Raw genomic sequence first — 15,638 nt, forward strand, 5'->3', positions numbered from 1 at the left:
GGGGAGTTGCGACACTAATATTGGGTTCTAAAGGATTGGGCTGGACCATGTACCTATCCTTTTGGGTAGCTAAAGCAAAAAGCATTTTCCAATCTATTTTGGACTTCAGTGCTCATGCCAATTCTACTTTTTGGTTTTTTTTTTGAAGAAACAATAGTTTATTTTTCTAATCAAGTGGCCAAGCTGCTGAATCTTAAGGCATCAACAAATGTATCTTATTATTTTCTCTGAACAATAAGATCTTCTATTTTGATTATTCTTGGTGAGCAGCAGTGTTGTTTCTTCTTTGGTTTCCATTGCCAAATAGTCACGACAGACGGTTTAACATGGTGTCTACTGTTTTCAGGGGACTCTATCACATGAATCTTCATTTCCAGTGCAACAGCTATTGGCAATCTTTCGTTGAAAGACCATCCATCAGGATTTTTCTATCATGGTTGACCAAGGAGTCCTGCTTTGGCTGCCAGGCCTTCATTCTACTGAATATGATGTTCCTGAAATCTCATGGATAGTCTTTGTGTCATTTTCCAATATTTCTGTAAGCAGTGCTCTGAACAGGTGATCTCTTCTGGTTTTACTTCTCTCGTGGTGAAGTCTTTTACACAGTCCAAAAAGCAGGTGTCTATAAGTTTATTGTAGGTTCCAAGGAATTCCCTAAACTGTTTTATCTGATCAGATTCTGGTATTTGTGCAGCCATATTCTTTTGGTATGTTTATTAGTCACCTTTTCTGATGCCTGAGTTTCCTTTCTCTTCTGAAAAAGTAGTCGTCCAGCCTTTAATTGAACGTCTGTCTCCAGTGAGGCCAGATTTTTACCAGTGAGGTCTGGAGCATGTCAGTCAAAGATGAGTCCCTGAAATTTTATCCAATATCTTAATCTTGTAGGGAGAGGTGCTGCCTTTAAAATAAGAATAAATTCACATCTCTTTTAAGCCTTTCACAGTGGGTGTTTGTTCCCATCCAGAGAGGGATGGAAGTGCACTGGAGCGCCAATTCTACTTTGAATTCAGGTATGGATATTGGTGGGAACTGGACCCATCAGGCACTGTGACCAACCAGGGGGACCTTGAGTCTTCCCCCCCCCTTTTTTTTTTGCAGGCACTGATGACACCTATCTTTGTAAGATTGAAAATAGAGAAAAAAGGGTGGGGACACTCATGTTCACAGAGATTTGGTTTTATGTAGCACATAGTTGGACTGCACTTTTGTACATCCTTGAAGTTAGGTGTGGTTATAGAATTTGTTTTGGTAAATGATATCTGAATGGAATTGATGTGTGTCACTTCTGATGGCAGCTTTAAGATGCAGTGTGAAATTTGACTCTTTTTTTTTTGTTTATTTGGTTTTTTTTTGGCTTTGGCTTTGGCTTTGGCTGTTTTAAAGGATTTATTGATTTGAGCCTCTGTCAGCCTGGGTTTCTGAGTGTCTATGATAAACTGATTCCTTACTCTTCTTGTCCCTGGAAACTGACCTGCACTAGACATGTAATGGCCTGAAAAATAGATGTTTATTGAATTAAGCCATGGAGAGTTGGAGGATGCTTGTTATCATACATAGTCCTACAGGAGAATAAAGCTTGAGAAATGCAGGAAGTTAGAAGTGAAAGCTCTGACCTTGTGTGTTGAAGCTGAGGGCATGGAGGCTGATTCTCTGCATTCAGACCTGCTTTAACTCTTGATTTTGGGCCGTTTAGTTATGTGATAATAACCCAGCTTCTTAAGTTCTCTAATTGTTTTCTTTTTGGCAAAATGAAAATATTGTTATCTACCTTGTAGGGTTGCTGGGATGATGAAGTAACAAGGAATAAAAATGCTTAGCACAATGGCTACTACAAGAAGTTATCATCATTTCTAGGTGCACACAGAAATCGTGTGCCGGGTTGAAAATAATGTCCTGAATGAACCATCAAAACACAGGATGCAGGCCAGGAGACCTTAGCAGCCTTGTGACATTAAAAAGCTACACGGTATACTCAGTCTCCTTATGTGTAAAATTGGGAGAACTATGTCAGTGCCTTATCTGATTCTTAGGATTGTTATGATCAGTCTTGATTAAGACACATGAAAATTCCAAATGAACTATAAAGCCTGGAACAGAAATGAAATGATTTACTAAGGGATGAGCTATCTTGGGGTAGCACAAATATGAACTCAAGCTTAGGAAGGGCAGTCTAGACCTGTGTAAGTGAGAATAAATGTCTTAATAATAGACTTAGAAGACCTACATTTCTTCATGTTCTTACAGTTTTAAAGGAAAAATAAAAAATGCTGGGAAACATCTGCCCCTTACTTTTATAAAAAAGGGAATGATATGTGGATATGAGATTGACAAATGGATTTTAGATTAACAAAGTGGATATTTTAAATTGAATGTGGCGCTCTGGTCTATCTATCATCTATCTATCTATCTATCTATCTATCTATCTATCTATCTATATCTGTCAATCCATCCATTCATCCCTCCATCTAGCAATAATTTGGATTTCTAGACATATGAGATTGATCCTGGAAAAGTAGGAATAGAAAAGAAACTAGAATTAAAATCTTCCCATAGCAATGCCTGGGCACATGAAAGAGGGTGTCAGGGTACAGAAGCATTTATTTTGTAGGGATGTTTTCTTGGACAAATTGTTTTTAAACCTCAGCACTGTCATCTGAGCAATGTTATATCTTTTAAAATCTATTATACATAAAAAAGGATTGTAAGGTCAAAATAACCATGTATCAAAGTACCTAGCACCATGACACTGTTAAGGATTGAGTGTGTTCCCCCCACAGTTTAGAGTTTGAAATCCTAACCCCCAGGTGACAAGAGTAGGCAGAGCCTTCAGAGTGATCAGGTTATGAGGGCAGAGTCCTCATGAATGGGAATAGGGCCCCTCATAAAAGAGACTCTAGAGAGATCCCTTGCCCCTTCTGCCATGGGATCTTACACTGAAAAGATAACCTTCTATAATGAGGGTCTTCACCAGACACAGAACCCACCGGTCCTTTGTCTTGGACTTCCTAGCTTCCAGAACTGTAAGAAATAGGTTTCTGTTGTTTATAAGCCATTTTGCCTTTGGTAGTTTGTTATAGCAGCCTGAATGGACATAGGCACATTCATTAAATAGCATTTACTATGATTTTATTGTTATAATCTAGAGGATGAAGGAGAAAGGAACATCATCCAAAATATGTTTTCCCATTTGTGAATGAGGTGATATTTGGGCAACAGAAAGGGAACAAAACTGGCCACTCTTCATAGCTAGCTTTATTTCATGGCAGGGTCATATATTCAGTCTCACCCTTAACCTCTTTCCTTCAGAAGAAATGGAAGACAGAAGAAAGACATGATAGACTGGGAGAGAAGGAAGCAGGGAATGAAAAAGAAAAATTTAAAGGAAGTTAGCTTCAAGGGTAATCCAGATTGAGGACTCCAAGTTCATGAGATGATTCTATAATGGGTAGATCCCCAATTAAGAAGTACTAGGCATTCTTAGTCATTCAGAGATCTTCCTTTACATTTCAGAAAAGCAACCTTTCAAGAAGTTGTCTGCTTTCTGGATTCTAGATGGCATCAGAAATGTAGGTGAAATTTGGGGCCTGAATGTCTCAATTTTTTTATCATTTTGGCCCTATATAAGCTGTGCATATTTTCAGACAATGATAACTAATCTGGGTTTAACTTTTTTGTTCTGATATAATTACAAATTTATAGACAATTTGTAAAAATAGTAAGAAGAAATCTTAAAAGTCCTATATCCAGCATCACCAAGTATTACATTGTGCCCCAGTTATTTTATCACTTTCACATAAGTCTGATTTTTTTATATCTATCTGATTATTGTACATATATATGTATGAGAAATTGAGAGATATGATTTTACACATGTATATAAGAACCGATTAGTTACTGGATAAGAACACACCCATACAGAAAATTTGTTCATAATATAATATTACGTTGGAAAGATCTTTTGCAAAAATTCCTCATTCACTATTTTATTGATTTTCACTTCTTTATTTTACACACTTTGGTTTTAATTTGTTTGTTTGCCCCCCCCCCTAGTTTTTTAAGGTAGAAATGTAAATAATTTTAAACCTACTTTTCTCCTCAGATTTATGCATTTATACTATAATTTCTCTTTAGTGATTTCCCACACATTTAATATACTGTATTTTTATTATCATAAAGTTCAAAATATTCTCTAATTTCTCTTGTTATAATTTTAAAAACAATCTATGGTTATTTAGAGGCACTGTTTTATTTCTAAATATTAAGAGCTTTTTTTAAAGTTATCCTATTGATTTTGATTTCTAATTTAATTTCATTTTGATCACGCAACATACTTTACAAGATCTCAATATTTTGAAATTTGTTGAGACTTTCAATGGGATAGCATATAGTCTCTCTTGGTCAATATTTCATATATGATTGAAAAGAATGTGTGTTCTGAAATTTTAGGGTAGAGTTTTAAAAATATCAGAACAAGAAAGCATATTGTTCAGCTCTTCTAGATTCTTACTGATGTTTTGTTCAGTTTTATCAATTACTTAAAGAATGACATCAACATATTCAACCACTTTGCTTCAGGTACAGTCATGCACTTCATAAGCACATTTTAATCAATGACAGAACACATCTATGATAGTTGTTCATAAGATCATAATGGAGGTGAAAAATTTCTCCTGCCTAGTGATGTCATAGCTGTCCTAATATCATTACATAATGTGTTTCTTATTCATGTGTTTGTGGTGATGTTGGTGTAAACAAAACTGTCATATTGCCAGTTGTATGAAAGCATAGCACATGTAATTACATACTTTTTTCATCTCTGAAATTTTATTCTATTTGTGTTTTGACATTTAAAACTCATCTTTTGTACACTGCATATAGTTCGTATCAACTTATTATGCAGTATAATAATTTCTGCCTTTTGTTCAGTGTTTATTCCATTTATTTAAATATAATTATTGAATCATTGTTTTTATAATGTTGCTATTCGTTCCAATTATATTTTAATTTCTCCATTCTACATTTCTTCCTTCTTTTGAGATGATCAAATATTAATATTCAATTTTACTTCAACTAATGACTTTTTGACCATGCTTCTTATTGTTTTAATTTAACTGTTTAGAGTTTAATATGATTACCATATGAATCTTTAACTCTCATAGTGATAAATTTTTATTACTTAATGTGAAACATAGGAAAATTAAACCTTCTTTTGTGCTAATTTAAGTGGATTGTACTATACATATACACATTTTAAGTCTTGTTTTCTTAGTTATTCATTTTTTATTGGTTCTTTTTTTATTAAATATCATAGATTTACATAGGGCAATGTTGTTTGATTCATTCTGTTATTTTTTTCCCTTCCCCCCACCCCTCCCACCCCTCTTTTCCCTCTATACAGTCCTTCCTTCTTCCATTCTTACCACCCTTCTTATCCCTAACCCTAAACCTAACCCTAACACTAACCCCTCCTACCCCCCATTATATGTCCTCATCCGCTTATCAGCGAGATCATTCGTCCTTTAGTTTTTTGAGATGGGCTTATCTCACTTACCATGATATTCTCCAATTTCATCCATTTGCCTGCAAATGCCATAATTTTATCATTCTTCATGGCGGAGTAGTATTCCATTGTATATATATGCCACAGTTTCTTTATCCATTCATCAACTGAAGGGCATCTAGGTTGGTTCCACGCTCTGGCTATGGTGAATTGAGCAGCTATGAACATTGATGTGGCTGTATCTCTGTAGTATGCTGATTTTAAGTCCTTTGGGTATAGGCCAAGGAGTGGGATAGCTGGGTCAAATGGTGGTTCCATTCCAAGCTTTCTGAGGAATCTCCATACTGCTTTCCAGAGTGGCTGCACTAATTTGCAACCCCACCAGCAATGTATGAGTGTACCTTTTCCCCCACATCCTCGCCAACACCTATTGTTGCTTGTGTTCTTGATATTCACCATTCTAATTGGGGTGAGATGAAATCTTAGGGCAGTTTTGATTGACATTTCTCTTATTACTAGAGATGTTGAACATTTTTTCATATATCTGTTGATTGCTTGTACATCTTCTTCTGTGAAGTGTCTGTTCATTTCCTTAGCCCATTTGTTGATTGGATTATTTGTATTCTTGGTGTAGAGTTTTTTGAGTTCTTTATAGATTCTGGAAATTAGCGCTCTATCTGAAGTATGAGTGGCAAAGATTTTCTCCCACTCTGTAGGCTCTCTCTTCACATTACTGATAGTTTCCTTTGCTGAGAGAGAGCTTTTTAGTTTGAATCTATCCCAGTTGTTGATTCTTGCTTTTATTTCTTGTGCTATGAGAGTCCTGTTAAAGAAGTCTGATCCTAAGCCAACAAGTTGAAGGTTTGGACCCACTTTTTCTTCTATAAGATGCAGGGTCTCTGGTCTGATTTCAAGGTCCTTGATCCATTTTGACTTGAGTTTTGTGCAGGGTGAGAGATAGGGGTTTAATTTCATTCTGTTGCATATGGTTTTCCAGTTTTCCCAGCACAATTTGTTGAAGAGGCTATCTTTTCTCCATTGCATATTTTTGGCACCTTTGTCTAGTATGAGAAAATTATATTTATTTGGGTTTGTGTCCATGTCCTCTATTCTGTACCATTGATCTACCTGCATATTTTGGTACCAATACCATGCCGTTTTTGTTACTATTGCTTTGTAATAGAGATGAAGATCTGGTTTTGCGATACACCCTGCTTCGCTCTTTCTACTGAGGATTTCTTTAGCTATTCTGGGTTTCTTATTCTTCCAGATGAATTTCATAATTGCTTGCTCTATTTCTGTAAGGTACATCATTGGGATTTTAATTGGAATTGCATTGAATCTGAATAGCCATTTTGGTAGTATGGCCATTTTGACAATATTAATTCTGCCTATCCAAGAACATGGGAGATCTTTCCATCTTCTAAGGTTTTCTTTAATTTCTTTCTTTAGTGTTCTATAGTTCTCATTGTAGAGGTCTTTCACCTCTTTTGTGAGATTGATTCCCAAGTATTTTTTTTTTTTTGATGCTATTGTGAATGGGGTAGTTTTCCTAATTTCTCTTTCTGAAGATTCATCACTTATGTATAAAAATGCATTGGATTTATAAGCATTGATCTTGTAACCTGCTACTTTACTGAATTCACTTATGAGTTCTAAGAGTTTCCTGGTGGAATTTGCAGGTTCCTCTAAATATATAATCATGTCATCAGCGAACAGGGGTAGTTTGTGTTCTCCTTTTCCAATTCATATCCCTTTAATTTCTTTGGTTTGTCTAATTGCTCTGGTAGAGTCTCAAGAATGATGTTGAATAGAAGTGGTGAAAGAGGGCATCCCTGTCTTGTTCCAGTTTTTAGGGGGAATTCTTTCAGTTTTTCACCATTTAGAATGATATTGGCCATGGGCTTAGTGCAGATGGCCTTTACAATGTTAAGGAATGTTCCCACTACCCCAATTTTTTCTAGTGTTTTGAGCATGAAGGGATGCTGTATTTTATCAAATGCTTTTTCTGCATCTATTGAAATAATCATGTGATTCTTAACGCTTAGTCTGTTGATATGGTGAATGACATTTATTGATTTCCGGATGTTGAACCATCCTTGCATCCCTGGGATAAAACCCACTTGATCGTGGTGCACTATCTTTTTAATATATTTTTGTATGCGATGTGCTAAAATTTTGTTGAGAATTTTTGCATCGATGTTCCTCAAGGATATTGGTCTGAAATTTTCTTTCCTTGATGTATTTCTGTCTGGTTTAGCTATGAGGGTGATTGGCTTCATAGAATGAGTTTGGGAGGGTTCCCTCCTCTTCTATTTCATGGAATACTTTGAGAAGTATTGAATGAGCTCTTCTTTAAAGGTTTTGTAGAACTTGGCTGAGAACCCATCTGGTCCCGGACTTTTCTTTGTTGGTAGGCTTTTGATGACCTCTTCTATTTCATTGCTTGAAATTGATTTATTTAAGTTGTGTATGTCCTCCTCGTTCAGTTTAGGTAATTCATATGTCTCTAGAAACTTGTTGATGTCTTCGAGGTTTTCTGTTTTGTTGGAGTATAGATTTTCAAATAGCTTCTAATTATGTTTTGTATTTCACTCGAGTCTGTTGTGATATTTCCTTGTTCATTCCAAATTTTAGTAATTTGAGTTTTCTCCCTCTTTCTCTTTGTTAGTGGGGCTAAGGGTTTATCAATTTTGTTTATTTTTTCAAAGAACCAACTCTTTATTTTGTTAATTTTTCCGATTGTTTCTTTGGTTTCAATTTTGTTGATTTCGGCTCTGGTTTTAACTATTTCCTGTCTCCTACTACTTTTGATGTTGGTCTGCTCTTCTTTTTCTAGGGCTTTGAGCTGTAGTGTTAAGTCATTTATTTGTTGGTTTCTAATTCTTTTGTTTAATGTGCCCTATGAAATAAATCTTCCTCTAAGTACTGCTTCCATAGTGTCCCAGAGATTTTGATATGATGTGTCTTTGTTGTCTTTTACTTCTAAGAATTTTTTAATTTCCCTCCTGATGTCTTCTGTTATCCATTCATCATATAATTTTGTATTATTTAATCTCCAAGTATTGGAGAAGTTTCTGTTTTTTATTCTGTCATTTATTTCTAATTTCAATCCATTATGATCTGATAGAGTACAAGGTAGTATCTCTGCTTGTATTTGCTAACAGTAGCTTTGTGGCATAAAACATGGTCTATTTTAGAGAAGGATCCATGTGCTGCTGAGAAGAAAGTGTATTTGTTCTTTGTTGGATGGTTTATTCTATATAAGTCGGTTAAGACTAAATTGTTGATTATGTTATTGAGATCTATGGTTTCTTTATTCAATTTTTGTTTGGGAGATCTATCCAGTGGTGAGAGAGGTGTGTTAAAATTGCCTAGTATTATTGTGTTGTGGTCTATTTGATTTCTCGAATTGAGAAGGATTTATTTGATGTACATGGATGAGCCAATGTTCGGGGCAAGATATTTATGATTGTTATGTCTTGCTGATTTATGCTTCCCTTAAGCAGTATGTAATGTCCTTCTTTATCCCTTCTGACTAGTTTTGGCTTGAAGTCCACATTATCTGAAATGAGGATGGATACTCCAGCTTTTTTGCTGTGTCCGTGTGCATGGTATGTTTTTTCCCATCCTTTCACCTTTAGTCTATGGGTGTCTCTTTCTATGAGATGAGTCTCTTGCAGGCAGCATATTGTTGGATTTTTCTTTTTAATCCAATCTATGTCTTTTGATTGATGAGTTCAGGCCATTAACATTCAGGGTTATTATTGTGATATGATTTGTATTCCCAGTCATTTGACTCATTTTTGTTTTTTGACATGATTTGGTTTCTCCTTTCTTTGGCTATTCCTTTAAGCTAGTTCCTCCCGTTGCTGATTTACATCGTTGTTTTTCATCTCTTCCTCATGGAATATTTTGCTGAGAATGTTCTGTAATGCCAGCTTTCTTTTTGTAAATTCCTTTTGCTTTTGTTTATCATGGAAGGATCTTATTTCATCGTCAAATCTGACAGTAAGTTTTGCTGGGTATAAGATTCTTCTTTGGCATCCATTTTCTTTCAGGGCTTGATAAATGTTGTTCCAGGCCCCTCTAGCTTTTAGGGTCTGGATTGAAAAATCTGCTGATATTCTTATTGGTTTCCCCCTGAATGTAATTTGATTCTTTTCTCTCGCGGCCTTTAAAATTCTGTCTTTATTTTGTATGTTAGGTATTTTCATAATAATGTGCCTTGGTGTGGGTCTGTTGTAATTTTGTATATTTGGAGTCCTATAAGCCTCTTGTACTTGGTTTTCCATTTCATTCTTCAGATTTGGGAAATATTCTGATATTATTTCATTGAATAGATTGTTCATTCCTTTGGTTTGTTTCTCTAAGCCTTTCTCAATCCCAATAATTCTTAAATTTGGCCTTTTCATGATATCCCATAATTCTTGTAGATTCTGTTCATGATTTCTTACCATCTTTTCTGTTTGGTCAACTTTGTTTTCAAGATTAAATATTTTGTCTTCAATATCTGAGGTTCTGTCTTCCAGGTGTTCTATCCTATTGGTTATGCTTTCTATGCAGTTTTTAACTTGGTTTATTGTTTCCTTCATTTCAAGGATTTCTGTTTTTTTTTTTTTTTCACTATCTCTAACTCTTTATTGAAATGATCTCTTGCTTCCCGTATTTGCTCTTTTAACTGTTGATTGGTGCGATCATTTAATGCCTGCATTTGCTCTTTCATCTCCTCCTTCAATGCCTGCATTTGCTCTTTCATCTCTTCGTTTGCTTCCCTGATTGCTTTAATTATGTATATTCTGAACTCCCTTTCTGACATATCTTCTGCTCTGCTGTCATTGGTTTTATTGATATAGTATCTAGGTTTGTTTGGGACATTTTCTTCCCTTGTTTTCTCATATTGGTCAGATGTCAGTGGGACTCTGTGATATTGCAGATTTCCTCTATTGGCTTATAGTGTCCCTGTAGATTTCCAGTGTATCACCTACCAGCCTTCAGTAGCCTGAAGTCTTGGAGTAACTTGATAATGCAGTGCTTCTGAAGAACACTGCCCCTAGCCCACTACTGGTTCCAGGGAGAGAGACCTGGAGAGGTCTCTGGCTGCCCTGCCCTGGTCCCAGAGGCTGCTTGCAGGTCGGAGGTCTCTGCTGGCTTGGGGACTTGTGGCTGGCTCTGTGTAGAAATGCTCTCACTGGGTGGTCTGCTCCGAGAAGCTAGCCTAGAAAGGCGCTTCCCACTGGAGGGAGCCGGGCTGCTTGGGGAAGTCCCTGGCTACCCTGTGCTGGTCTCTGAAGCAACCTGCGGGCAGGCTGGAGCTGGCCGCGCGCTGGTTCTGTGCAGAAGGGCTCTCACTGGGGGGGCCTGATCCAAGAAGCTGGAGAATCTGGCCCTGTGAGAGGAGCCCACTGCCGGAGTGCTCATGGCTGCCTGGGGGAGACTCTACCTGCCCTGCCCTACTCTAATAAGCCGCCCGAATCCGGGCCTGCTGCCCAGGCCGAGCTTCACCAGCTGGGGGAGACTCACCCCATGGTTCTATTTTAGTTTGAGTCTCTCAATGCCTCCCCTTCCTGAATCCTGGGTTCTGGAGCGACTGGAGATGCAGTCACCCTCTATTCCACCATCTTGGATTGCCCCGTGGAAAAAACCTGCGGCCGGAGGCGGGCAGGGCCGCCTGGAGAGGTCTCTGGCTGCCCTGCCCTGGTCCCAGAGGCTGCTTGCGGGTTGGAGGTCTCCACTGGCTTCTTTATTGTTTCTTTTTAGTTATACATGACAATAGAATCCATTTTATATACTTAAAAAAGCATGGAATATATCTTCTTCTAATTAGGACCCCATTCTTGAGGATATACACATTGGTGGAATTCACTGGGGTGCATTCATATGTATACATAGGAAAATTATGTCAGATTTATTCCACTGGCTTTCTTTCTTCTATTTCCCTCCCTTCCCTTCATTCTCCTTTGTCTAATCTACTGAATTTCTATTCTTTCCCTCTCCCCACCTTACATACTTTTTTCATCTTTGAAATATGTGGCTAGCTTCCACATATCAGCAAAAACTTTTGACTTTTGACTTTGGGGATTGGATAATTTCACTTAGCACGATAGTCTCCAGATCCATCCATTTACTGGCAAATATAAAGTCATTTTTCTTATTGGATGACTATACTCCATTGGGTATATATACCACATTTCCTTTATCCATTCATCTGTTGAAGGGCATCTATGTTGGATTCATAGCTTAGCTATTGTGAATTGAGCTTCTATAAACATTGATGTGTCTGTATTGCTGTATTGAGTCATTCATTTTTTAAGAAAATGAAAAAGGAAGGAAAACATTCTTTACACTTATGCAATATTTACTAATTTTATTGCTACCCATTCTTTTGTTGATCTGTCTGTTTTGTTTCTATTTGGGTATTATTTTCTCCTCAGGTATAGAAATTCTTTCAGCATTTTTTTTTGAATGATAACTCTCCCTTCTACAAATCTTATCAATTTCCATTCAGTAGAAAGTGTCTTCATTTTATCTTATATTTTAATAATAATTGTATTGAGTATAGAATTCTTGTTATCAGTCTTATTCCTTCATTGTTTTTAGTGATATCCTTCCATTGCTTGTGTTTGTCATTATTTCTGGTGAGAAATCAGTGGTTATTGCATCACTATGGCTCTGTATATATATGTCATTTCTTTCTGGCAGTTTTTAAGATTTTATTTTTAGCTTTAGATTTCAGAATTTAAAATGATGTCATATGGTGTTGATTATATTTATGCCACATGGGATTCATTGGACTTCTTGCATCTATAAATTGAACTTTCTCACATAGTTTGGGAAATAAAATTCACTATACATTCAGATTTTTCTCTGTTCCATTCTCCCTTTGAGTATTTTTAGAATTCTTATTATAAATAGGTTAGATTGTTTGATATTGTCTCAGAGGTCACTAAAATTTTCCTCATTTTTATTAAAAAATTTTCCTGTTATTTAATTTGGATAATTTCCACTCATCTGCTTTTTAGTTCATTTTTTCTTCTGTAATTTTTAATATGCTATTTGTGGTTTCTGTTCTAAAATTTGCATTTTTTTCTTACTCTTGTAGTGCATTACACTTATACACAGCAGTGGGGTTCATTCTGACATATTCATAAATGAATATAACATTTTTCTCCATTCTAATCCCCAGTGCTACCCTTCTTCCTTCATTTCTCCCTCTGCCTCATCCCCTGACTCTACCTCCCCTTTGTCTTCCTTCTATTTATTCATTTTTAATTGTCAAATTATAGGTTTATGTAAAATTGGAATGCATTGTGGTATATTCACATATGCACCTAATATAATTTGGTCAATTTTATTCCCCATTTCTCTTCCCCTTGGTCCCCCACTTCTGCTCTACCGATCTCCCTTCTATTTTCATGAAATTACACCTTCAATTCCTTTTCTCTCTCTAGCTTCTGCATATGAGAGAAAACGTTCGACCCTTGACTTTCTGAGCCTGATTTATTTCACTTAGCATGATGTTCTCCAGTCCCATTGATTACCAGCAAAAGACATAATCTTATTCATCTTTATGGCTGAGTAGAACTCCATTGTGTATATATACCACATTTTCTTTAGCCATCCATCTATTGATGTGCACAGAAGTTGATCCCATAACTTGACTATTGTGGATTGTGCTGATATTAACATTGGTATGCATGTATCACTACAGTATGCTGATTTTAGTTCTCTTGGATAAATACCAAGGAGTGAGGTAGTTGGGCCATATTGTGGTTCCATTCCTAGTCTTTTGAGGAATCTTCATACTGCTTTTTAAAGTGGCTGTACTAATTTCCAGTACCATCAGCAATGCATAAGTGTACCTTTTCCAACAGAAAGATTCCAATCTAATTCTACATCTCAAGGCTGTAGAAAAGCAGGCACCAACAATTTTTAAAACCAGTAGAAGACAGGAAATAATTACTGTCAGCTGAAATTAATGACATGGAGAATAAAAGAAATGCAAAGGACCAATGTAACCAAGAGTTAGTTCTTTGAAATGATAAACAAAATTGATAAATCCTAGGTAAACTAACCAGAACAATGAGAGAGAAGACCCAAATCAACAAAATCAGAAATGAAATGGAGATCTCCCTTCTATTTTCATGAAATCCCACCTTCAATTCCTTTTCTCTCTCTAGCTTCTGCATATGAGAGAAAACGTTCGACCCTGTATTTCATATGTTGATGAAATACAGAGGATTGCTAGGGACTATATTGAAAACTTATATTCAATAAATCAGAAATCCAGATGAGACTGACAAATTTCTAGGCATGCATGACCTGGCCAATTAAACCAATTCAGTTAAACCAATTAAACAGACCAATATCAAGCAATGGGATTAAATCAGTAATAATAAGCCTTCCAACAACAACAAAAAAAGCGTTTAAATTTTATACTTTTTGCTTACCCATATCTCCCATTCTTCATTCACTGTTTTCTTAGAAGTTCTTGAATATAATCCTTTTCCTCTGAAGAATAAGTAACATATTCTTATTTCTCATGTATAGTTAATTTTTTAGTTATATGTAGACATTGTAAAAGATACATTGTAGAGACTCTAGATTTTGCTTTAATGTGTTCATATTTGTTCAAGCAGACAATGAACTTGGTTGGACTTGAACTTTAAACAATCTTTCCTAGGTGGGTATTAGTTAGAATCTATGCTCAGATCTTTCATCTTTTGCTCTTTCTTACTTAGTAGCCAATCAATGGCTTTCAGCAGAGTTTATTTGTAGAGTTTTTCACACAGTTCTTTCAATTTTTTCTTCTCCAGATCACTCCTCAGACTCATTTCTCAGGGATTTTATCAGTGTAGAAGTCTATTCTCTGACTCCTCAGGGTTAGTTGAACTAGTTTTCCATTATTCTGACTTGCAGGGATTGGGGAATAGTTTCCGTAAAATTATGCTAACTCACATACCTCACCAATACACCTCTGGTCTTAGAAGAATTTATATCCCATCCAGTTCCTGCTTACTTGTGATATTCTGCAATACTTTGTAATATCTGGTACATAATTAATTATTATTATCTGTTCACTTAATCTGCCCAGCATACTTTTCCATCATTGGAGGCTGAAACTTGTTAAATTCACTTTGTCTTCCTTCCTACTGAGTCCTTGGTAGCCTTTTAAAACTCCTAACTTCTTTGAGAAGTCAGATACAAGTGAGTATAAAATGCAACATTGTATTGTGCCTTTAGTTTAGGAGGAATTTTTATACTACTTATTTCTCTTTTAGACCATGACTCAATCTGGTTAGAAATATATTTTTATTATTTCTGTTTTATAGATGAAGAAACTAAAATTCAGAGACACAATCTTGTGCAAGTTCATGCATCAAAAGAAGAATTATCCTGTGAACTCAGTTCTGCTGATTTTAAGTTCTGGGCTTTTGTCACAACACCAAATCTGTCTCCAAAGGGAATCTTTGTTTTATAGCTGAGACCTGAGTAGTTTCTATAACCTCCTCTAAGGAAATTAATGGCTGGATGTACCTGAATGGAGACTGCAAAGAGTGTTGTCTGAGGGCTGGACACACATCACCGAACAAGTCCTGCCAATTCCTGTTGATTTTTAGCATATGGAAGTTCTAGGATCTGGATATTTGTTCCCCTACCATCAGCCAGTCCACAAAGGTTGATGGGCCAATGTCTTGTTAGTGCATTTTCTACAAAGCATCAGGCTCAGGGTCTTATCTGCAGGTTCAGACTCAGGGAAGGCATGAAAATCAAATGGGTCTGGCATTAGAGGGGGACCCTTGAGGACACAGTCCTGGCTCCAGAAATTGGATGTGGAAGTGTAGCTAGGCAAGAAGGCACAGAGCCCAGAGAAATTGTGAAGCTTGAGATGTGCCAGGCCCGGCTGAGCACAGGAATGTGGGGCAAGGGGCTGAGAAACACTAGGAGTCCCTTGGACATCATCTAGGGGAAGTAGGATCTAATCCAGACAGGATCCCAGAAAAAGCAGGACCTTGCCATAAAGGCCTAAGTGACAGCATTGACAGACCTGGGATGCCTGGAAGAGCCAGGAGTAGGGCTTCCATTCAACTCGTTGTTCAATGTCAGTTCTTGTGCCAGGTAAGTTTTTTTTTTTTTT

The 15,638-nt window shown here is 36.6% G+C and overlaps 1 protein-coding gene across 1 annotated transcript; it reads right to left on the reverse strand.

Annotated features, from left to right (window-relative positions):
* Positions 1-392: 392 nt before the first annotated feature.
* Positions 393-751, reverse strand: LOC306644806 (mitochondrial import inner membrane translocase subunit Tim9-like). The gene has a single exon (XM_079112074.1). It carries the CDS (start codon positions 696-698, stop codon positions 477-479), a length of 222 nt encoding a protein of 73 aa, XP_078968200.1. The 5' UTR covers positions 699-751; the 3' UTR covers positions 393-476.
* Positions 752-15,638: the final 14,887 nt, after the last annotated feature.

This window comes from Sciurus vulgaris (genome assembly GCF_902686455.1).
Source record: "Sciurus vulgaris genome assembly, chromosome: 15".
NCBI classification, from domain to species: domain Eukaryota; kingdom Metazoa; phylum Chordata; class Mammalia; order Rodentia; family Sciuridae; genus Sciurus; species Sciurus vulgaris.

Coding starts and splice junctions, on each gene's coding strand:
- LOC306644806 (XM_079112074.1), bottom strand. CDS start 698: ATGGCTGCACAAATACCAGAATCTGATCAGATAAAACAGTTTAGGGAA.